The sequence below is a fragment of the Scophthalmus maximus genome, chromosome 9 (genome assembly GCF_022379125.1).
Source record: "Scophthalmus maximus strain ysfricsl-2021 chromosome 9, ASM2237912v1, whole genome shotgun sequence".
In the NCBI taxonomy this organism is placed as follows: domain Eukaryota; kingdom Metazoa; phylum Chordata; class Actinopteri; order Pleuronectiformes; family Scophthalmidae; genus Scophthalmus; species Scophthalmus maximus.
Genome location: NC_061523.1, coordinates 16,490,712 through 16,515,221, shown reverse-complemented (window position 1 = coordinate 16,515,221; position 24,510 = coordinate 16,490,712). Strand labels below are relative to the sequence as shown.

At 42.8% G+C, this 24,510-nt stretch overlaps 1 protein-coding gene across 10 annotated transcripts; it reads right to left on the bottom strand.

Moving 5' to 3' along the window:
• Positions 1-661: 661 nt before the first annotated feature.
• map7d3 (MAP7 domain containing 3) lies at positions 662-23,959 on the bottom strand. 10 transcript variants are annotated; one of them, XM_035650635.2, is made up of 20 exons: positions 23,801-23,959; positions 16,638-16,739; positions 16,232-16,312; positions 15,709-15,872; positions 15,315-15,426; positions 14,152-14,235; positions 13,269-13,376; positions 12,404-12,505; positions 11,905-12,003; positions 9,899-10,024; positions 8,066-8,205; positions 6,125-6,255; positions 5,803-6,023; positions 4,020-4,149; positions 3,351-3,636; positions 3,171-3,224; positions 2,340-2,409; positions 1,928-2,108; positions 823-1,115; positions 662-738 (listed from the first exon to the last, which is right to left on the bottom strand). In XM_035650635.2, the coding sequence occupies exons 1-20, from the start codon at positions 23,847-23,849 to the stop codon at positions 731-733; spliced, it is 2,541 nt and encodes an 846-aa protein (XP_035506528.1). In that variant the 5' UTR covers positions 23,850-23,959; the 3' UTR covers positions 662-730. The 10 variants fall into 10 exon arrangements, with proteins under 10 accessions (XP_035506528.1, XP_035506529.1, XP_035506532.1 ...); XM_035650636.2 differs by having other exon boundaries at positions 8,066-8,181; XM_035650639.2 differs by lacking the exon at positions 9,899-10,024.
• Between the last annotated feature and the right edge of the window lie 551 nt (positions 23,960-24,510).

The window sequence follows — 24,510 nt, the reverse complement described above, 5'->3', positions numbered from 1 at the left end:
CCAACTGTAAGCGCTTGATGGCCGACTGCTAAACTGTGCGTGTTAGTATATTCACACTTAAGAATTAGAAGTTGGGAAAAGTGATAAGGCCATATTGCTGGATGCTGCAAAAACAGCCGGTCAAGTAAATTTAGATGAATCACATGCAAACACCGCCCACCCCAACCTCCGACAGAACAGAATGTATTAACGTTCCTTCCATTAACTCACAATATTTACCTAATGTGCATGTGTCCTGGAATATTCTCATAGAAGAGAAAACTACAAAAACTTAACATATAATAACAATAATTACAATAACAAAGAAGCCAAAATTAATAAATTACAACAATGCACCCCTGACAAAGAAAAAGCTCTTAAAAAAAATAACACAGGAGGAAAAAAAAAACATCTGGAGAAGAACTAAACACAAGTGGAAGAGGAAAGAGACCTGAAGCAAACATGTTTTAGGAATATATGGAATTTTCCCTGAAGAGTAACCTTTTTTTTTAATATATAATTTTAATATATATATATATTTTTCCTCATCATGTACAGTGCAAAGGTAGCACTTGGGGTGGTCTCTCCGCTTCACCTTGTGCCCCTCCCTCTGAAAGACGAGGAGGGTGCTGTTAAGAACTGGTAGAGGATTTTTTTTTTTAATTTCTTTTTTTTTTTTTTCAAATGAGCTCAGTTGGATAGGAACTTTAGGAGTGCAACAGTGGGAGGCTTCTCAGCGACGGCTGCAGCGTCAAATCTCTACAGATACAACAGGAGAAAACAGTTATGGTTAATCTGGAAGGTAAACATCCCCAATAAATGAATACGTGAGTGACCCCTCACCTGAAAGAGCTTCTATGGGTTGATTGGAGGAATGCAGTGTGTTGACGGGGGTTCCCTTGTCCTCAAAGGCTACCCTGCTGCCGTCTGCGCTCCCGTCACAGTTGATCAAGACCTGGTTACAGTCCTCTGCTTCGATGAGGGGCCGCGTCTTGGAGTGGACGTTGAGGTCAATGAGTTCTTCGAAGCTCCACTGGTTGGATTTCCCATTCAGTCCGGAGACCAACCCCACTTTCGCAGAGTCCTGCTCATTCAGGAACTCTGAGCCCTCGACGAGGCGGCCTTTAGGGACTGGACTGGAGAGGAGGGGAAACACAGTACAAGGTTTACATTTTTTGAAATGTAATTTCGAAGCAGATGATTTGAGTCGGTTCAGACTAAGAGACTTCTAAACTTTTCTGACTGTAGCTGTTTTCAAACATGCACTCACCGGAGGGGTTGCATGTGAGAACGCAAATGTCATCAAATGATGCTGTGGACATTTTCCGGATTTTTACCTTCAAGCAACCTAGTAATATTTCCGGAAAAAGTAAGAGTGAGCCTATGTGAGAATACAGCAGGAAAATCTCAGCAAGCAAGATGATCACGCGGAATGTTCCGGAGATTTTCCTGTTGGTGTGAACACGTCGGACTCTGACAATGTCCTGCAGCACTGATACGTGAAAGGCAAACTCCGGAAAAAGTTCCAGAAAATTGGGTTCCGCATATTTTCATGTTTCATGTTCCTGTCTGCAAACATGAGTGGCTGAACTAACACGGACTGGGAAGGATAGCGACTTATACATTTCTCATGTTTGTAGATGAGGTGTATTGGAAAAAAAGAGGTAAGTAACAATAAAAGAGTATTGAGTCTGAACTGACTCTTAAATCCAGGTTTGTTGACAGCTCTAGTAATTTCTCCAAAACAGCTCTAGCTGTAGTAATAAAATAAAACAAAGGTCCAAGAAGCCAATAGGAAAAGTTTGGCGTTTCTGGAGAGGTACCATGTTTTTCATGCAAGCTGGTAAATTTTGACAATTACAGTACTGTACAGCTGAACTGGATCCTGTCTCCAGTCTTCAGTCATTTAAGTGATTTTGCAGTTCAGTGCTCTTTTCTGCAGCCGCACCTTATTGCCTGGGTCTCGTCTGTGGTCATTCCATTGTTATTCTCCTTGTCGTCGGTCTCCGGTTTTCCATTGACCCAGCCCAGCGGCTCCTCTCGTTGATTGGCCGGCTCACCAGCGGACAAACCACACTCATCTCTGTCGGCCTCCATGACGATGTCATCTGTCTCAGCCATGCCGTCAACTGAGGAAATAGATTTGGATGAGACAACTCATATGTTGTCATAAGGTACCGTGTGTGTATTATGTAAATTCAAACGAACAAGCGATTTAGTTAAAAGTATACACAAACAACCATGAGAGAAAATAGGACACCTTCACTATGACAAAATACCAACTTCAAAATGCAGCGATGCCTTAAATTTCATGTTCTCCATGAGATACTGAATCTGCTCTCAAGGATGAGAACACTTACGATTGGTTTCACAGTTCATCGGGTCCATTGGGTCCACATCCTCATCTCCATCCTCTTTATCGTCATCTCTCTACACAGGTACAACAGGCAGAATCAATCGACATGATAACACACACAGAGTTCAGGATTTTCTTCTTACACTTAAAAATGTCCATATGATGCTTTTGGGGTTTTTCCTTTTCTTTAGCTTGCTCTGCATGTAAAATGTCTGCAAAGTTACAAAGGCCAAGGTCTGTGGCAGAGGGAGTCCTTCTATCCAACAGAGAAAAACTGATCCCGAAGAGCCTGACTCGCCTCTTTGCCATGGTGTAAATCCTGCATATAATCCTACATACAGGTTTTACCATGACGTAAAGAAATAATACAATTAGAATGTTAGATATGAAATAAAAGAGAGGTGCAAAATCAAAACTACCACCGTGAAATGTTTTGCTCCAGTCTTGTTTACAAAGGTGATTCGGGACAATTGGCTGATTCATCTTTAATTTCTGTATCTGAAATTCAGATTATGATTGGTGAAGCAGAACCGATGCCTTTGTTACCGTGGCTACCGTGGTGTTTACTGGTGATCAGGAGGCCTCGGGATGAGGTGCATGACATTTCTAACACACGTGGGTCTAAGCGGATGACAAGTCACAAAAGAGTGGTCCAGCTGACCAATCAGAGCAGACTGAATATTTCGGGAGGCAGGAAGACGGATTGTTCAGACAGAGGGTCCTAGCGGTATTTACGTACAGTACGGTATGTTAGTGGACCTGTTGTGAGAAACCTGTGAAAGGCCAAATAATGGGCACTATCAAGATATACTTGTCTGAGTGAATGTGAGCTCACCTTCAAGTCACCAGCGTCTCCTTTTCTAGTTCTCTTCATAATTTCTTCAATTCGCTGAAATGGAAAAAGAACAATGAACACAAAACTCAAGTTCTTCACAAACACTATTTGAGCTAGATCTAGGTGATACAGCACGACCCAACTAAAGAGAGGATTCTCTGCTCCATCCATGCATCTCACCTTCTTCCTCTCCATTCGTTCTTGCTGGTTCTGCTGCATGATGCGGTCTCGCTCCTGACGTACTCTCTCTGCCTCCTCCAGAGCCTTGGCCTCAGCCTCCTCCCGTTCCTTTTGGAGCTCAACCTGTTTCAGAGCCTCCTCTTCAGCCAGTCTCACCCGCTCCACCTCTGCCAGACGGGCATCTTCCTCTTCTTTGACTTTTTTCTCCTCTGCAAGGATTTTCTCCTCTTCCACACGTTTCAGTCGAGCCTCCTCCGCCAAACGGTCTTCCTCTTCCTTTCTCAGTCTGGAATGGGGGTGAGAATCAGCAGCCAATGCTTGACAACAAACTCACAAATAAGTACAGGTAATTTATGTTTAAGACATGGGGGGGGTTAACATCTCATGAGTTAAAGAATCATCCTAGCTTTACCTAACATCCATAAAATATAACTAGCAGTGTTGTTCAGCAAGTAGTTTTTAAACTAAATGGGTTCTGTATGCAAAAATGACAAAAACTTGATAAAGTTTCACTCACAAACATCTACAGTTCTGTTGAGTACAATGTGAGAGCACATGTGCCAGTTTGTCAATGGTACTTGGCTGTGTTGTCATAACTGATGCATCCTCGTCATGACCAAAATGACTATAAATTGATCCCAAAAGTTCCTCCTCTGGGATAATCCTCACCTCTCCTCTTCCTCCCTCTGTATCCTTAGCTGCTCCTCTTTCTCTTTCTGCTCTCGCATCAGCCTGCGATTCTCAGCCAGGATCTTGGCCGCCTCGGCAGCCGAGTTGGTTCCCATCGAGGCCTTAGAGTCTGACAGATGGAGAGACAAATACAGAAGATAAGTTTAGCACTTAATGTCACTGTCACCAATTTCACACTGCAGTGCGGACGTGAGGCAGACGGATCTGGACGTGGTGCCTGGAGGATAAAGGATGACAGAAAGCCTGATTGGTGGAAGAGGCTTAATGTGATGAAGAAAGGCGAAGGCAGAGAGAAAGAAGAAACCGGCCTCATGCCGAGTTGTGTAACCGTCACATGATACTCTCTGTGCTCTGAGACAGAACACGCTCTCCAATCATGCTACGTAGGATTACATATTAGTGATGGCAGTATAATGATAAATACTAATTTGTCTGTCCTGCCAAACCATTTCTATCATATTATTATCATAATCTAATAATATTTATTAGTTTATGTAAGGCACTGTTGAAAATCAGTAAACAAGACTGGTTTAGAGCAAGATTGGAATTTTATACAAGGTCTGCTTCTATGGTCGATACTGAAATTATATCACTGCTCTATGAGGTATTTCATTTTGTTTCAACAAAAAATAGACAGAAAATTGACTTTATCCTGACAACATGATATCAAATTACCTATACCATGAAAGAGGAATTAATCCTCATCACACTCTCTCACACTTGCATGTAGAAATGTACGCAATGTAAATATTTGAAGTATATAGTAATATTTAAAAGTATATAGTAATAAAGCTATAGTTTAAAGTTAAATCTTTCCAACATCACTTGTTTTGCATTGCATACAGGGCCCTTGTCCAGTGGCATGTAGTATTAAACCATTTAAGTGATTTATCTTGCAGAGCATGATGCTGTCCATAGGGTGGCAGCAGCAACAACTTCAGATCAGTAACAGGATGTGACTCCAGCTGGGACTTAATAGTTCTCCTGCTCCTCTGAGATTTTATGCAAGCTGAGCCTCTGCCACGTCAGTCTGCACGCACAAACACAACAAAATTCTGGTCATGGTCTAGCTATTAAAGCTAATAATACTCTAAACGAAGACTGTTCATTGAAGCCATATTAATACATATTCACAGAAGGTGTATTTCACATCTGCTCACAGTGAAGGTGCAGCTGTGAGCATTGCTTCTAACAGACAGAGAGATGAACGAGGATCACGGCATTACCCTGGTAAAGTAACCAGATAATAACATTTTAAATTGAATCCATCAATATTATAATATCTTTTCTGCAGCTTTAGAAAATGTAATAATCTATTAAAAAGTCCCTTGTATCTTTGTTGTGCTCCCATCAGTGTATTTTACATATTAAGTGTAAATGGTGCAATTGTCTCTTATGAGGAAAAAGTGAGGATGAGAAGCATTTATTCAAAGGTAATTATCCAGAGTAAAATGCTAGAAAACAAAGAAATTACATGAATCTTTTTAGAGAGTATGAGTAGGTTCGGACATGCATGGGTTAGAACTTCATTTAACTCATTTGTTTGAGATGAAAAAGATTTCAGCTACTGCTGTACACTGTATTGTACACCCTGAAATTGACAGTGTGTCTGGATCCACCAGTGCAAACATCCTGGTTGCCAGAATAACACAGTAACTCACACTTGACACATACTGGTGCAATGGAGCTGTGCACATTATATGTTTTGTACAACAACACATTCATGCCGTGTGGGGCTCTCTTCAGATTGAGAATAACTAACCATCTTTTTCTTTGGTCTTGCTGCTGTCAGAGGACTGTGGAGCCACGGCCTGGACAGGACACAGATCCTTGGACTTGGAGTCTCTCTTTCGCAAAGTAGGGGGTCCAGTTGGAGTAAGAGCTGGTTTCTGGATAGGTGGGGGTTTGCTTGATGTAGGTTGGGGGGATGGGGGACGTTGCTTCATTGCACCAGGTGAAGGGGGGCGTGTCCTGGGACTTTGCCTGTGAGAATAAAGTGTGTTGAGTTGAGTTTCTAATCAACTGTGGCTGGATCTAATCCCAGCAAAATCGCTGAAGCTCTATTGAAGAAAGGTTGGTCTTACTTGGCTGCTGATGGGGAAGGGGTCCTCTTTGGAGCTGGGCTGGGGGCCGGGGATGGTGAGCGGTTGCGTCCAAGGGTAGTGGATGGGGAGGTGGGACGCTGCCCCCCAGGCGATGTTAACTGCTTGTCCTTCTGTAGTTCCACAGACAAGGCACAGAAGAGGAAAAATAATTCATGAAAATCTCTAAAGTAGGAAGAACTTGAAAAAATGTAATCGCCACAAACAACTTTGTGTGACAAAGTTGCATTGACATTGAAAATAGATATTATTTTAGGGGCCTAAATAGATAATTAAGAAACTGGCAAAAAAAACAACCCTCACTTTATGTAGCAGAATACTGTAAATTTTTTCTAATTTATCACATTTATCATCTTCTGATCCCTAAAGTTTATCCTGGGAAAACGGATCTGAATGATCCTCATATTTTGACAGAATCAGGAGTTTGTGTAAACAACGCTCACACAAACATAGATGTCTGTTATAACAGTGACAAGACGCTGAATTACAGGAGTCTACAGGTCAGGTTTTAATTAATCTATTTTTTAAGGCCCATGTGCTATGTTTGGCACCGCAAACAAGATGACAACAATGCACAGCAAGGTCACCCACGTGACACACAGACAGACGCAAATGTACAGCACTGTCCCACACCAAGCGGAGTGCACTGAATATCAAGTCAACAAACAATGCAACTTCTGCATCTATATAAGAACTCTTGTAATTTATCCAGGTTGCATTTACCACTGGTAATTGTTTCCAAAAATCTTGTTTCTGCTCGTCCACACTAAAACGCAACCCAAGTTTTCAAACTGAAAGGTCCAGCAGCGTTTTAGGTGCTCATAAAAATCCATAGTGTGGACACAAGGCATAAAGGTAGCAAAAGTGATGCATTTCAAATTGTATTAGTGTGGGTGTAGCCTAAATCAGATGACTTTAAAGAGACATGTTAACCCGTGCCATGCAATGAGGCTGTTCAATTATCTCCACATCAATCTGAGCATGTGGAGGAGAGAAGACAATGAGAGGGTGAGGAAAGTCAAAGGCTTTTAACACTAGGCCCCAGGGTCAGGGTGGAGTCTGCTTTGCATGGGATGATCTATCCATAATCTTGCCACTGTGAATCCCTTTGTTTCATGCTACAACAATGCGGCCCTTCACAGCCAGAGCAGGAGGGGGGGGGGGGGGGGAGCAGTTATGAGGAGCAGTACGCAGGATTAAAATCATGACAAAATATGGACAATTTCAAATTATGAGTGATCAGCAAAGGCCAAACCACAGCTGGGGGAATAACATTTCCCTATTGGAAGCATCCTGCAGAAGTACTTTGACAGGCAAATGTAGCCGGATATGCACATATAAATCAGTGTCTGTGGTGCCCTATATACAGTATATTTCATCAGAGGCAGAGTCAACTTCATCCTGGTTTCTTATCAGTTTCTGTAAAAAGTTACACATCTATTTTAGTACTACCAAAAATTAAACTACTGTTTTTATTGTCTGTCCATATTTTCATTGTCAAATGAATTCTCATGAAAACTTTAACGCAGTATATATAATACCTCTCATCAAGATCTCATGGTCCTACACATCTACTACCGTGTGTATCTATTATCACACGGATAAGATAAGAGATACTATCTGAAGCCCTGTATTCCGGTTTCTCCATCTGCAAATGCAAACTGACACAGGGTTGTGAGATAATTCAACATAATCCTCTTGACCACATAGTTGTATTGTATATAATTGATAAAGTGATCAAACTGTCATATTAAATAATGCAGCTTGAGTAGAAGGGAAAGGGGATGAGTTTGGGGAAATCAAAACAATCTTCATTGAAAGCTTTACTGTCAGCTAAACAGTAATATCACGCTTTTCTTTTTGTAAATCTCTGATTTGAACTGTTTTCAAGGGCCAGTGGTGTAGCGTCAGAGGTGTTCTCACCAGTGAAGGGTCGAGGGCTCCGTCAGCTGAAACAGAGGTAGTCATGCCGCTTTTCTGCCGGTCAATGCTACGGCTGCGCACAGGTCCGCGCTGTGGGTGCAGGGGAGTGGCCGAGGCTGAGCGAGGACATGGGTGACACTCTGGTAAAGGACACAGTGATCGCAGGGAGAACAACCGATTGGAGGAGTGACAAGCGGCCGAGTTGGGCAGCAAAGCAGCAACGAGCCAAAGGAGAATAAAGAGTGGAGGGAAAGAGAGAAAAGAAAGGTGGGAGAGAGGAAAATAGTTTTTTTTGAAAGGGGACAAGAGCACAAAAAAAAGCGATTTGTTAAATATAGCACTTGAGGCAGGCAACAGCTTGATTTCTCAAGGTCTGATTAGTTTTGAAGAACACATGAGGAACAGAAAGCAACAACCTCACACAAGCCCCGGACACGCCACAGGGGCCAACATGAACACACCTGAACACCAACCACAGCACGCACGCACACGCGCACACACACACACACACACACACACACACACACACACACACACACACACACACACACACACACACACACACACACACACACACACACACACACACACACACACACACACACACACACACACACACACACACACACACACACACACACACACACACACACACACACACACACGTATTAGTACACTAACAATGAATGTTGATAGTGTAGTTGGCTGTGTTCGGTCATAGTAACCAAAAGATCAGTCATGTGGAATATTTGAGTCCTTTTGTTAAAAGTTAACAATGTTGTCCACTGGTTTTGAGCTTGTTGTGTCAGATTGAGGGATTAGCAATGATAATCCCCGAACCTGGGGAACTCTCCCTGCCGCAGCCTGGACACAAATGTGTTCTCAAAATCATTCTGACTGCATACGGTGAAGCTACGGTGACGAAGAAATTCTACCACTGCTGCTTCTAATGCGGATGTGTCAGGTTTCTACTGGGGCTATACTTAGCAGAAGATCTATAGCTGCTAATGGGTTTGTAATGGCCAGTCAATAAACATCACAGCCTCTAAAGCCAGTGCTCGGAGGAATACAGTTGCAGCTTAAGGGGGGCAGTGCTTTACAGTATGGCTCCTTATATTCTTAAAACAAAGTAAAAAAAACATAGAAATGGATCATTTAAGTGAGACATAAAATCCCACTTAAATGGCTTTAGCATATTCAAAAATGTAGTGGCAGGATGTACTGATTTTGATTAGAGTGACTTCAAACCCATGTAATCTATGGAAATACAAGTAATTACTACTTCACCGCCGCGTAACAGAGTGCCTAACACTATGGGCTCACTATGCGAACACATGTAATAGCACAACAGTCTCAATCTGACGTAACAAGAACCAACAGGTAAGCAGCTTAGAGCAAATCTCCCAGCATGGACCCTGGCGCTCCTCAGATGCAGAGAAATGCTCCCTGCCAAGTCTGCCCTGCTCGGCACAAGCTCAGCACAACGGCCAATTGTGTCAGATCTGAGAGTGTATGTGAGCTGGATCCGTGTTTGCTTCTTAATATCTGCTCACTAACTCTCACATGAATGTACTTTGCTGCAAGTAATTACTGTACATACATAACATACGTAAACAGAGGGAGCTGCAGAGACATCTGAAATTCAACCGCCACTGAGAGGCCAATATTTTCTCTTTTCAGAGGACTGTTCCAAAAGAATGAGGATCTGCAGCAGGGCACTGGGATGAGCTCACATCTAGTGAAGTGATACTTAAGAATTAAGGGCGAGGAGGACCAGGATCTTTGTCTAGTCATCGTTCCTCTCAGGGTCAGGGTCTCCTGTGTGGAGGTTACCTGGAGCATCTCTTCCTTCAGCGGACAGGGCGGCGGCACTCTTGCTCCTAGCTAGTGAGGCCTGGGTGGGGGTGAGCAGGCGACTAAGGACCCCTCCGTCCACCGTGCTAGCCGGTGGCCTGCGAGCTACATCGGCCGTAAAAACACCCGAGATCAGCAGAGAAGAACAAAAAGACCAAGAGGGAAAGAGTGGGCAAGAATGGGGGATGACAAGGTAACACAAAGAAGGGGGTCAATGAAGTTTGGAACGGTCACCATGTGATTTAACCAACAAAAGAGAATCAACACAAAGAACCAAAGGTTACTGATGTCTAAATAATCTCACATGGGCTCTTTATCAACTGTCTTTTGTCCTCTTTATAAAATGAGGATTGTCAGAAAAAGACAGTTAGAAAAGGACACCATGGAAGAGTACTGAGACAGACCAAAGAACTGATTGTCCGTTAACTGAAGATCAGTTTTTAAAAAAAATTAGTCGAAGTAGAAAATTAGGTCAAATCAATGGTTCCTTGAGGCAGAGGAGGGTGTGCTGATGGGAAAAAAACATTAGTGAACTTCAAAGACAGCAGAGGAATTCTATTGGGTAGGAAGATGAGAAGTGAAACAGACCAAAGTCCAAAAGTGACAGGGCGAGGGACTGTGACCACACAAAAGTTTGTTTGCTTCGACTGTCCAAACTTTTCCATGGCCAGGACAAAGAAGGTGCCAAATTAACATCAAGGAATTACAATAACAAGGCTGACTACAGCCCGAGTGGTACAATGAGTTCTGAGCATGTCAGAATATAACTTGGTCCATTGATTTCACAGCAGAAACAAAGAGCCCTTGGGTTTCTCATTTAGGTCGTTGCTACTTTAAAGTGTTGAAGGGGTTGATTTTTTCCACAAGTCCCTAAATGCTACCTCCACCAACGGAGATTACAGAGTCACTTCCTTTGGGAGCCCCGTGTTGAGAGGACATCTGTTGTGGACAGACTTGGGTTTTTTTTTTTGTTATACGCTGAGCACTAGCCCCTGGAGCCTGCTGCTCTGCACCAAAGCATGAAGCATCTTGGTTATTAGTCTGTGATAAGGTTATAGTTATGAAGAGCATGGTGTGTGGGTTGATTTAGAGCTAAATTACTTTAAACCAACATTTTAATTGGAGATGAGAAGTCATAATGTGGTATGAGTGATGGTGGGCGTGTTGTATTATTGCTCAGGTTAATCACACAGAACATACATCTGTACAGGACAGGAACATTTTTACAACTCATCAGCACTGAGAGGCTGACACGGCTATAGGACAAACAAAAGCGTCGGTGGTTAATTGGAACACACAGACTTCAGTGAGTCGCTGTGATCATGTCTGGGCCCTGGGGGTGCAAGGTTTGGATGGCACAGACACACACCACACTGAAGCATGAGCCCAGTGACTCAAATCCAGCCATGACGTCATCTGGGAGGGAGAAAACAAGCAACACTTTGTGACATCAAAACAATGCCCCGTGTTAGTCCAGACACACCACACAACTGAACCACTCCTGGGTTCTAAATTCGGGGGGAAAAAACAATGCAAAGGTTAGAATAAAAACCAGCTGTCAGTGAGAAACATGGCACGGTGCAGGGTCTGGTGGGGTTTGACTGCAGATAGGGTAGGGCACACATGGAATGAAAACAATGTTTCCAGCAAATCGCAGAGAAATGAGAGCATACAGAAGCTTAGCAGCTTCCCAGGGGTAATTCAGTAGTAAGTGAGAGAGACCTTCGGTCGAAGGACAGAGGGAACACACAGCAAGAAGAGAGAGCCGGTTTAAAGACCCTTACAGCTCCATGAGAATGAATTGAGCCACATGAGAATGTTATCCCGAAAAACCGAGTATTGTTAAGGGCTTTAAAAAAAACAGTAGATTCATAATGAGCAAGCTATTAACATCAGAGCCACATGCTTGTTATTCAAAGAAGGAGGCCTTAGTGATGCAGACAGGGGCATGGGGAAAAATGCTGCCGATTGTTCATGCTAGCCACCTTGATCATCCGTTGTCCCCTTATCAGGCTTGGTGGGGGTCTGTGCTCTGCCCACACTTACTCGAGTGAGGGAGGAACTTCTCTTCTTCATGGAACGGCCTACGGACACGAAAGTGGAATTACAGCCAAGCAGGGAGTCAACAAGGACTCTCCATCGACAGTTTACACATCATGTGCACTTCATTTGGCTTTATGTGAGTCACCAGGCTGGGGCTGACAGCAGCTAATGCCCCAGATTCAAATATGATGACTTAACACAAAGGCAAAGGCTGTAACTCCCTTATCAGATCATACTTTGTGATACTCCCTATAACATTAATGGTAGAAAAGTGGAACTGTAGTTGTGAGTGTCTAAACAATTATCGTATACAAAGTCAGCTTTGACAAATGTGTATTTATAATTGAATTATTTATCTAAAAACCTATAGTGGTTTGGAAAACGGTACAACGCTATATTTATGAAAGCACATAGTAGGATGGAGTGGGGGATCTTTTGCACCTGTCTGTTCCACCTGAAGCTTTTTGCCTTCTTCCTTACTGGCCTGAGAAGCATTGGCATTGCTAGGCAACCGGTTACAAGATGAACTCCTGGGCTTAGCACCTGAGGGACAATGATGAAACACCCAATGGTAAATTTTCCCAACAGTCTCTTGTGAACGGTACAGAAGTCTCTCAGACTTTAAGAATGTATCACTGGGCCTGGAGGAGGAAGAGAGGTAGTATCATTTTAAAAACGAGTTTAGAGATAAAGAGAAATTAGCAATGTCCGAGAGGAAAAACACCACTACACTTAGAAGCACTAGAGAGATATGAGTCAGCTGATTGTGATGATAATTTTTTTTTTCTTCAGGAATCAAATATACATTCCGTGAAATAAAATAAGCCTATGGATGTTGTGACAGATATTATTGTAAATTAATTAACAAATCACCTTCTGGTGCTTGGGACCTCTCTGATTCTGATATTTTCATTCAATGTAATTTGCTGAGGAGCATAGTGAATGGATGCAGTAGAATTGGGAAGTGATGCTAATTCATCATTAGCTGGATCCAGAGACAGAAACATTTCTACCAGTCTGTCTGTGCCCCAGTGAGCAAAATCCTGGCCAAGAAGAGGACAGAGGTCAGAGTTCACTCAACTAAAGACATGAAAGAAGAAAGGGTTTGTTCCGGACAATCATCAATTTTATCACTTGATAGATTGCAGGACATGAAAAAAATCCCAAGAAAAAAAACATTTACCTGGCTGATAATAGACGGAATGTACTTTGTTGGTTAAGACACAGCACTGGAATGCAGGGTGCAGGGAGGGTAGGAGGGAGTGGGGGTAGGAGTAGGAGCAAATGCATATGGGGGGAGACTTACGTTTGTCAGGAGATTTGATGAGGGTGGCAGAGGAAGAGGAAAGGCGTTTGCTGATGCCAGCCTCGGATGGCTGTTTCAAGTTCATGGTGGATGTGGAGCGCTTGTCCACTACGAGGGAGGAGGAAAGACAGACAAGGGAGGCGGGGTTTACACAGGAGGCTAGCCTATGGGAGAGGGCATGTGGGTGCACATAAGGCAGTAAACGGTTCTGCAAGATCCTAATACCCCAAATATGCAAAGGGTGAAATGTGCTTTCATAAAAACACCCAAAATAAAACAATATGAAAAAAAAACTATATACATTGATATAACATCCCCAGTTACCCAGTGATCTAATGTGTTACTACAGCAGCACAAATTAAACAATTCACATTTTGTAAAACATGATATTTAGCATATATCTGCTTGTTAATATCATGTTTTACATGACAATGTGCATTTTTAAACAAACCATAAGTTGTTGTGGTTTTAGAGCCAGGCATTGTGGTTAGCAAGCATTAGATGCTGATGTTTGACCACTTAAAAAAAAAAAGAGGAAAGCCAGAGAATCCAGAGGTGATATTAGTCCTTTTCTTTTGTTTTTGTTTGGCACACAAAGTCCCCTTTGTCACCTAGAAGTGCTCAACCGTGTGAATGAGTGAAAAACCTAAAGAAACACTTCTTATTAAACAAGACTTAGGGACATTCAAAACGAAGGCCACACATAGAAGAATTGTTAGTGAAAGGCTGCCAGTTAGACCGCAGGTGGTGCTTGGTGGGGTGGGAGTGGGATGCTGGTGCGACGAACAGTAGGTGACCATGCTATCTGCAAAACCGGTGCCAGTCCAAGCAGTGTTTCGCTACATTTGTGAGGGAATACAATTAATAATCAACAAACAAAAACCTTGTTGACTCCTCGGTGGCTTTTCTGGCGAGGCAGGGGAGATAATTATAGTTACTGGAGATGAGGCGCTGGCATCAGAATCTCCTGTGGGAAAAAACAGCTCTCAGGGAGGAGCGATAAAATACAAGAAACCTGCTGGCCTTTATTTGACTCCCAGTGACTAAAGCAATAATACACTGGCCTGAGTGTTGACAATTTTTGCACCACCAGTGAGTGTGACAGACTACATCATATAAATGAAATCCTTCTCATCTCAGTCAGTAAGCGGGAATTTATGAATTTGGTTTATTTTCCACCAGAATGAGGTTTTTACAATTGTTGATAGCCATTCAAGATTTGACAGCAGTGTTAACAATATATGATTATATTTTCAACTAAATTAGCTGAGAGGTCTCTACTTCCATAGTTTGACAAATGGCACAATTTAATAATTTAATAGTATAGTTTGATTTGAAGCTATTTAGTTCATGTTATGCATTTATGCTTAACTGATCCCCAACTAGCTGCTAAGAATCTGATGCGATTCAACCTGAATGTGAATGCAGCACACACTTTTTCTCGTGTAGAAAAAAGGCACTGTCACCTCCCTGTACTGTATTGTTTTGAAAAACAACAAGATAAGAGTCTTGTGTCTTTTGTCTACAGAACCATGTCTGAATGAGAAAACTACGTCACAAAACGACATCTGGTATATCTGGCAAAGGAAAAAGAAAAAGAAAAAGCCCTTTGTGTGCGTTGTGCTGGCCTGGCGTAGCCAGACTAAAACTCAAGTACGTATTAGTCTGGGACCTCCCAGTTAATTTTCAATTTCCACGACGCGATACCAACAGGCTCAGACCAAAATGCCTCTGGACGCAATTGGATAGACCTACAACCAGTGAGAGCAACGAATCATGTGACGTCTGTTGATGGAGGTGCAAATGTCAAAAGACTACAGCGTGCAGAGAAACGATGCATGTGATGATGATTTTGTGGGAGAAAATGCTCGTTCATCAGCAGTAGATGTCCATTGAAAATCAATCAGATTGTGAACTTGAAATGAGGAACTCTGTTTATCTCAGCTTCCTCTTTAATGTGCTGCTGTAAGTGGATGATTAAAGTAAAATTGAACAGATATGCAGAAAAGGGAATTATGAACTGCTAAGGTGAAGCATGACTTCTACCTGTTCGTCCATCGGAGTCTGTGGACAGTCCTCCCCAAGACCATCTTTTCTGCCTCTGCTCCACTCGCTGACTACGCTCCAATGTCCGCCGCATCACGGCCTCGTAGTGCTCCTGCAGCACGGCAGGAAGAGAAAAATGCAAGTAATTTAGAAAAGAACAAATAATCATTATAAGGATTCACTGCATTTTACTTTAATAAATGTGATGTTAGCGCTCAAGGCTAACCTTTTTTAAACTTCCTCCCTCTTTTTTTTTAAATCTATAAAGGAAACACTGCAACATAAACCTGGGTTTCTATGAAAATGTATTTATTTTAGTCACAAAGCTACATTAACTGAGCAACAATAAGATCTGAGGCTCCCAAGACTCTGCCAGCACCCATGCTGCAGCTACCTTTTCCTCTTCCTGTTTCTGCTTCCTCTTCTCCTCCACAGCCAGTCGTTTCTGCTCCTCCTTCCTTCGCTGTTCCTCAACCTTTTTCTGACGCTCCTCCACCTGACGCTCCACTTGCAGCTTGGCCTTGCGCTCGCGCTCCATAATCTGAGACTCTCGCAAAACTGACCGCACAAACGTTATGCGCATGCATGGACAGAGCAAAAAAGGTCATTTATTAGCAGGTTGTTTACTATGTGAACAGCCTAAAAGTAATAATCGCTTGGTCACAATCATAAAAATAACAGCAATAAAAAAAAATGTAATTCCTATATATGGCATAGGTGGATTTTCACCATATTTATGGCCAATTCATTTACTGAAATTGCTCCTAAATGAGAACTTATTACTGACTTACTTACTGGTTTAAAAACAAACACCTTTTTGTTATCTCTTTGACTTGAAATGGGAAAATGTAATATGCAGCTAAGAGGTTAGAGCTAGCTTTGGCTAAAATAATTTCGCACAGACACTGAGATCTTACCCTGTTGTCTGTCTGCCTCCTCTCGCCTCTCCTTTGCCACTCGCAGTCGGTCGTCTATTCTAAGTGCGGCACCGTCAAGGACTGCAAACACACACATGTGTACACAGCATGTGATTGAAAGGTAAAACATGCAGCTATGCGTATATGGTGACCATAAGGGTGGATTACAATGCAGCGTAGAGTTACAAAGGCTTTGAATCAGGCAGATAGATGTATACATGTGACTGTCATTAATGAGCTTTGTCAAGTGTTGCAGTAATAAGATGATGACTAACCTGCAGTAAGCCACACTGACAGGGTGGTGTAAGGGATTGTATTGCATGTAATGGTTCAGATTATGGATGACAATAGTGTGGCAGTTTGTGAGAACCAATCTGTTTCTGTGTCAAGGTGTGGTGTCATTTACCTGGCCTACACCCCTGAGGTTTCGCTGCTGTGTTGGTTGTAGGTCCTGGACTATTCCCTGCCCCGCTGCGCCGCTCCTCGGCTTGTGCCTGTGCAGCTGCAGCTGCATGTAGGAAAAAAACACACAGACACCCATAGTTTACACAAGAACTAGAGTCACATACTGTCATTTCTGAAAAAACAGGTATATCACATAATATCAAGGAAACAGAATTGTTTCAGGTAATCCAAACCAACAGAGTTAAAATAAGATGTATTTTTTTTCTCTGTGCTTTGTTTGTTCTCTGTAGGAATGCTAGTTCTGGAGAGATTCAGCAGATTCGAAAGCAACAGAACAATCCAACTATTCAGCCATCAGACATAACCCCCCGCTCATGGTCAACCCTGTAGCCGGCCATACACTGCCTTCTGTGGCAACCTGGGAGAGAAGTGAGAAATGTCTGGAATCAAACCCTTGTGAGCCTCCTGGTATACAGCTAATGTGCCCAGGGGGTCCCACAACATTTGCAAAACATTAAAAAGGAAGTAAAAACCAATATCGAGCAAATGTCCACACATACACAACCACTGCTACAGATATGGTTTTAAAAAGGTAGCACATACATCAGCTTTCCCACCAAGACCACCACAGGGTCAACAGCACTTTCTTTAGCAGAGACAGTTCCCAGTTAAAAACCACGGCTGAGAGTAACAGGGGCAGGAAGGAAGGAAACAGCGAGGACATGATCAAGCTATATGAGCCCTGATATCAGCTTTTTCTCCAGTCTCTTTCCTTCTGTGTTGGTCTGTACTCAGCATTACAGAACCGCTGACAAAGAGGCAAAACGATGGTCAGTTAAGTGATAATCACATTATGTGATGATACACTATGAACTCTTTTAAAAGTCTCTATAACATAATTATTAGATCATGTGTACTTTTTTTCCCACCAATGAATGTTTTGTGGTAATAGAGTTAAAATTAATGGACTGCTTTCAGAAAACCCATGCATTTTTTTCATGCAACCAATCCACAAGGTACAACAACAATGTACCTCCCAGTATTAATGTCATATTTTTTTGCTAAGAAACACCTTTCACTGTGTTGTCTTAGCGGATTGAAAACATTCAAGCTGTGCCCAGCACAGGCATCGAATAGCACTACACGCTGCAACACAAAGCAGAGATGTTGAGAGGCCTTCCTTCGATGAAGTGACACTGAAAAACTGAGGGGTACGCTTTGTTCACACAGCTGACGGTCAAATATGCTTTCTTTGTGCATCTGTACCAAACACTTGCAGACAAAAAGAAATAAGAAGCAGAACAGGCTATCAGGATGGAGCTGTGCGATATGACCAAACTCTCATATCATGGTGATATTATACAATACGATCTTTGTGAATCTTTGTCATATGGTGTGCCTCAGGCTCAAGCCTCTTGCAACATGAGTCAGAATTTTTTGTTTTGACTGTACATTTGTGTTTCTCATCCATGGACGCTCTCCTCACTGTTTGACATGATTCTTGTATAGGTGATAAAAGAGGCGACTGGTGTTTGAATCAGTTTTGAAGAAAGGTATGCAGCATAATTTGCAATGCATATTTTTTCCCACATGAGACTTTTCATACCCAAACCATGTCAATGTGACAGAGGGAGTATCCCCTCTCAAAACACGGTGGTCGTATATAACCTTGTCTGGTCTTGGCTGGTCAGAATCCTTCTTCTATTTGGAATAACCATGTTCTGTGCCATATTCATTCTCCTTCATGTTTGTTTCCTTAATGCAAATTCCCTGTTTGTATCTGCGCCATGAGGAAAAATACAAAGCGTCATCCACATGGAGAAAAATAATTCTAAGACTTTTCTAGTTTTAACAGCCACTCAAAGCACTATACACTATGAGGCACATTCACCCATTTACACACAAATTCATGCAGCGCTTCAATATTGCACAACCCATTCACAGAGTGCCGGCACAGCCATGAGGAGCAATTTGAGGTGTCTTGCGAGGAGCTTCAACCTGTGAACTGGAGGAGCCAGGGATCGAGCCACCGACCTTCTGATCAGTGGACCACCCACTCTACCTCCACAACGAAATAAACAATAGCTTATAATATCATTCATTTATCGTCTACCGCTTTATCCACTTAAGGGTTGCGGGGGGGCTGGAGCCAATCCCAGCTGACATTGGGCGAGAGGCGGGGTACACCCTGGACAGGTCGCCAGCCTTTCACAGGGCCACATACAGAAAACGGACAACCATTCACTCTCACATTCACACCTACGGTCAATTTAGAGTCTCCAATGAACCTAACCCCATTCTGCATGTCTTTGGACTGTGGGAGGAAGCCGGAGAACCCAGAGAGAACCCACGCATACTAGGGAAGAACGTGCAAACTCCACACAGAAAGGCCCTGGTTGGTTTGAACCGGGATTCACACCCAGAACCTTCTTGCTGTGAGGCGAATAGCTTATAATATAAAACATTAAATGTTTTTCTGTCGTCACACAATGCATATATATATATATATATATATATATATATATATATATATATATATCGCCATATATTTGGATAGATATTTTAAGACATTTAGACAAAACTATTCTTCTGAAGCAACTGTAACAAACCAGTTCAAACCAGCAGTATAGTATTAGAACCAGGAGCCACGCAGATACAAATAGAGCTTACAGGTTTAGCAGTCGCCAATGCACAGGCTATCTGTATTCTGCAGCAGCATCAGTGCTCTCCAGTCAAAGAAGATTATGGAAGGTCAAAGTCTGCAGTTAATTCCCAGAACCATCAACTTCCACCGATGAGTAGGCCAAATGTTAGCTAAATGAAGCTAAGATGGCTGTGATTTGACTGAACTTTTTCCGATACACAGAAGAAACTAATTTCTTTTCAATATCTCTCAATGACCAGTGTTATCACACTGTACATGTGGTGGGAATCATACAATCCCACTAACCATGAACTTTAATCATACAAGTGAACTTGCATTAGTCACAGATTCAAAGTTTGGTCCATACTATTTATTATTATTATTATTATTACACTATTATGCAAGTAAACAGTACATCACACTATTAGTTAGCACATAGACAACAGACATGGACTTTTACTCAAACAGATATGAAAAGCAGTCGTGTGCATGAATACACCCAAAACTAACACAAATTTATCTCTGCAGAAGAAAAAGAAAAATGTTCTTCATTTCTCTCCACCATCACATAAAGTCAAGGAGGATTGAAAAGAATAAAAAAAATAGTTCCCGGCTAAGTGGTCCACAGAGAAGTGTGTCTCAGCCATGCCTAGGTCTTTATCAAGGAAGACGTGGACTCTGAAAGGACATGATTCATAGTGAAATAAGGCAAAATGAGTTCTGAAGCTTTGAAGGCTGACACATCAGACAAGTGTCACCTTACAAGCAGCAATTACCTCACATTTGGACACAGTATATGTATCAACAGCATGCAGGTAATGATGCCATATTGCATCAATGTAATCTACTGTAATATACAGTTTAATAAACCGACTGTTACAAATAACGATGCAGTAAAGACTTTGCTGAACTTCTCTGTGCCACAAGCAGGAGGACGCATCTCCTCAAGGAACTAACTGATCTGCAGGGAGAAGAATTAAAAGTGCAAACTAAGACCGAGTCAGACAGAGGCACATCTCGGAAAAAAATTAACACACTCTCCGCTGACGCACACAATCGTGTTGATTTAAGTGCTATGATGAGATGGGGGGGGGGGGGGGCAATCACAAGAGCCAATGACAGGAGCCGTCTCTCACTTTTCCATCACTATGGAGATGTGCACACATTAACATACATCTTCACAGCAGCGTCAACAAACTCGGCTTCAAAACATTAGAGAGACAAAACCACTAGTAATTTATCTGGCAACTGATTATACACCAGACTCAATGTCTGAGCAAACATCATCTGATGAAGTTTGATTTATGGATCCAGTTGGTCATATTTTGCCATTGAATTTACATTTGTAGCACTGTGGTGTTGCAAAGTACAGCTTTTTGCAGCATCTTAAAGGTTGCAGGAGAACCTAATAAAAAATAAAACACTGACTGCAGCACATAAACATATTGAGTACTGCTGGGTTATTACAGCAGCAATAAAGACCACCAAGGGGTCTGTTGATGACCTGGCTTTGCAGCCCAGACAACAACACTAAACAGGAAACAGACCAGCCCGTGTTACATCACGCCACTTCTCGTTGAATGCAAAGTCTGATCAAAAGCTAGTTCTCTAGATAACAAGAAGGATCTTTATATTTCTGGGTCTCTCTCCCTCTAACTCTCTCACAAGTGTGACAGAGACATAAGCGTTAGATAGAACAAGGGTTTTTTCTTCTGTCCTTCCTTCCAACTGCAGCCTTTAAACTGCCCTGCAGCATAATTAAGTACTTGTTGCACAGGAAGTGTCTGCACTGCTTAATGCACGGGTGGACGACCATTTGGCATCGCGCTGCAATGCTAAACAGGGAATTTTTCATAGCAAATATAACAGGTGAATTCGCTGTCAAGAACAACTTGTGCCACCGATTAGTTCATTTCCTTTGCTTTATTTTATCCAGATTAGTGAGACAATGTTATATTGTGCTTGGCTGTGAATAAAACATCAACAATCTGGGCTTTTCTATGGCACCGAGCAACCCCTTGCTAGTTAAATATCCCAGGTCCTCGGATAACACAGCGGATGCACGCTCTCAAACATGCGCACTCATGCACACGAACACACTAGACCTTCTGTGAGATTACTGGAGACCTGTTCATGCAAAGGTAAGCCTTGGCTATTTGCAGAACTAGCAGGATAATGATGACACTTCCCAGTCTCGTAGGGAGTCTCCTCTTCCAGAGGGAGAATATTCTCTCGCAGAAATAGAAATTAATAATTTCCAGAAACATAACCATATAATAATTGCCAATACAACTCTGCCAACCATCTGTTTCTTTGTGATTAAGAGTTGGGGGGCCAAAACAGAGTGCTGCCTTAATGACAATGTCTTTTTCTTTCTTTTTAGTAGTTTTACTGCTTAGTTTCTCTGGAGAATAAAACCTTATTAGTCTGTAATTTTTTTTAACTATAGGCTTTACTGAACCAGAACAAGTTAGAACCAAGAGTGCCAAACCAAACATCCTGTTCCTACAGTTTGTGACAAAACACATCAGTCACATCTGCTTCACTCATCACTCATAAATCTGAAGTAAAAGTACCACATTAAATTAAAACTTGAACGTGTGTCTCATAGACAATGTGCTTCGCAGTATTTTTTATCTGGTTCAACTGAGGCCTTATTAATAAGACTATTCTGATGGCACACTGGCCTTAGTTATAGCCTATACAAATGAACACGTTTTGCCATTCAAATATTTTGTGTGCGTATGTGTGTACACTTTTACTGTGACACCCAATCAGTCCAATTTATAAGGTTGCAATATAACACAGAGAGGGAAATTTGTGCTAGAGGAGCGAAGCTTCACTGGACAGATCCAAGGCGCTGCACACGCTGAAAACAAGGCCGGTCTATTTCCTCCTCTGGTTAAATCCAACCGGCTCAGAAATATTTTTCATGCTTTTAATTCTGCAGCAGCAACTGTTGAGCCAAGATCAGGATAACCTTGCGGTGTGACTTGCTGCAGTGTGATCTCCCTTCATAATAGCAGGGTACATTTTCTCCTTGCTGACATTCTTGTGGAATTGACCATGTATGCACATCAGCTAGATTCCTCACATTATTTTATTATTGTCAGTCTTCTACTCCAACTCTCAAACTGAAAAGCTGAGCTGACTTCTCCCCCCCCCCCCCCCCCCCCCACTCGGAAGATCCTTTTACTCCTCGCAAAGCCGGGATTCCAACATGTCACATCACTTTAAACTCAGTAGATATGCTCGTAAGACAACACAGTTGGGCGTGTGTAAAAATCCAGATTTAAAATACTGAATAGAAAGAGCAGCACTAGATGTGGTCCAGTCAAAGCCGGGAGTAAAAACAAGCCTACACCCAAGCTGGGTATGCAGAAAACTTCCTCTTACCCTAAAACCCTAAAAAGGTCGAGTCATAACACACTTTGCATTCATGCCTGCATCCATGTGTACGTCTGGAGGAGGCCGACAGAGGCATGGATGAGAAGTGGTGATAGACACTTTGCTGCGTCATCATTTCCACAATGCGATATGGCTTCTGGCGAACAGATCCGATCAGGAGGCTGCTGCTCCAACCAGAAATGCACTGTTATCGTATTCTCCTATCCGTGTCTGACAATCCTGCTTTATCTGAAATCCAGGTCAGACATTGTTACGGGAACCCTCCCCGGAGGGTGGAGGGGGTTATGCCATATGTCAAAGAAATGTGCATGTAACTGGCGGCCAGTGGATCTGGAAGAGAGAAGAGCACTTTTGAATGAATCAGAACCGGCACATTTAGAGCAAACCGGAGCAGGTGGTCTGATGGGCTGGTTTCTGCCGCGGTGCCATCGAGCCGGATGGCTGTCAACTGTGACACAAGAGCTTCCTGAACTCTTCCTGATGGGGACAGCAGATCACTTGTGACAATAATCCCCCCCCCCCCCGAGTGATGGGCGACGTTAGCTAAGCCACTAGTCGTCCGTCACTTCAGGAAGCGAGTGAGCTTCGTGCACAAAGCGTCGAGGGTTGGTGTGTGTCCATACGGACAGAGTCACACACGAACAGCTGGTCGGACGGCCCGATCAAAGATGTGGCACCAACACACGAACCTTGACGCGGAGCTCCGCGCGAGCCGCGGGCGCGACATGTCAACCGGCGGCGCTCGCGCTACAACTTTAGCTCACGACAAGTTCGCCGCCGTGACGTTCACGTGGGCACCGGCTCGTTTCGGCTTCGTGACGAAATAAGTCAACGTCCGCTACACGGCGGTTCGCGCGTTCAAGGCCTCGCGCGCGATGTCTAAAGCGCGAATAGGCTCTTGTGTCCGCGTCCATTGTCAGCAGGCGACGGCACCGCGAGCTAGCGCTACTAGCCGGGCGAGCTGTCCGCCTGGCGACGCGTTCGAATGAACCCGGCGAGCGGCGCAGGTTTCCCGCAGCAAAACGCTGCAAAGTGATCGCGACCCTGTCAAAGACACGAGCGGGTTTAAAACCAAAAACACGACAACCACGCTCGACAAGTTTGTATCTCACCCAGTTGGGCTCGCAAGCCTTTGAGAGTCGTCGCACCGTCCGCCGCCATTTCTATGAAGTTTTCCTACACTGTTTTTTTTTTTTGTTTTTTTTCTACAGCAGCGGCGCGCAGTACACATCGCAGCCGGTAGAACTCGGACACCGCGGGGACGTGGACGCCAAAGACCAGTGGGGACGTAAGAGGTCTCACTCGGATGATTTTTCGCGTCTGCAAAACGTGGCGCAACAACACAATGAAATGACGTTAACAAAGCCATGCAATTTAGATATAAAAATAGAGATAAATAAAGGCATTTTAGTGATACATCATTTGCTTGATTTACATTTTTTAAATGTGTGGAAAGCAAATGCAACATTGCAAACAGTTTTCATGATGGGGATTGTACTACTGCACTATTTCCACTATTAATATTCATGTAAATTCTTTATATTTATTATTCTTATTCTCTACACTTTTGCAATTCGTATATTTTTACATTTGTTTGTGTATATGTTGTATATATTTTGTGTGCTGTGTGAAACGTGCTGCTGTTTACCAGAATTCCCCAGTTTAGGATAAATAAAGTAACTATCTATCTAACCATCTATGAGGTCAAGGACTTGAAGTACTGTATATTAAAACATGGCCTACGGCATGTGGACACCCTTTTTATTTTAGAGCTGCAACAGTTAATCGATTACTAAATGAATCGCCAACTATTTTGATAATC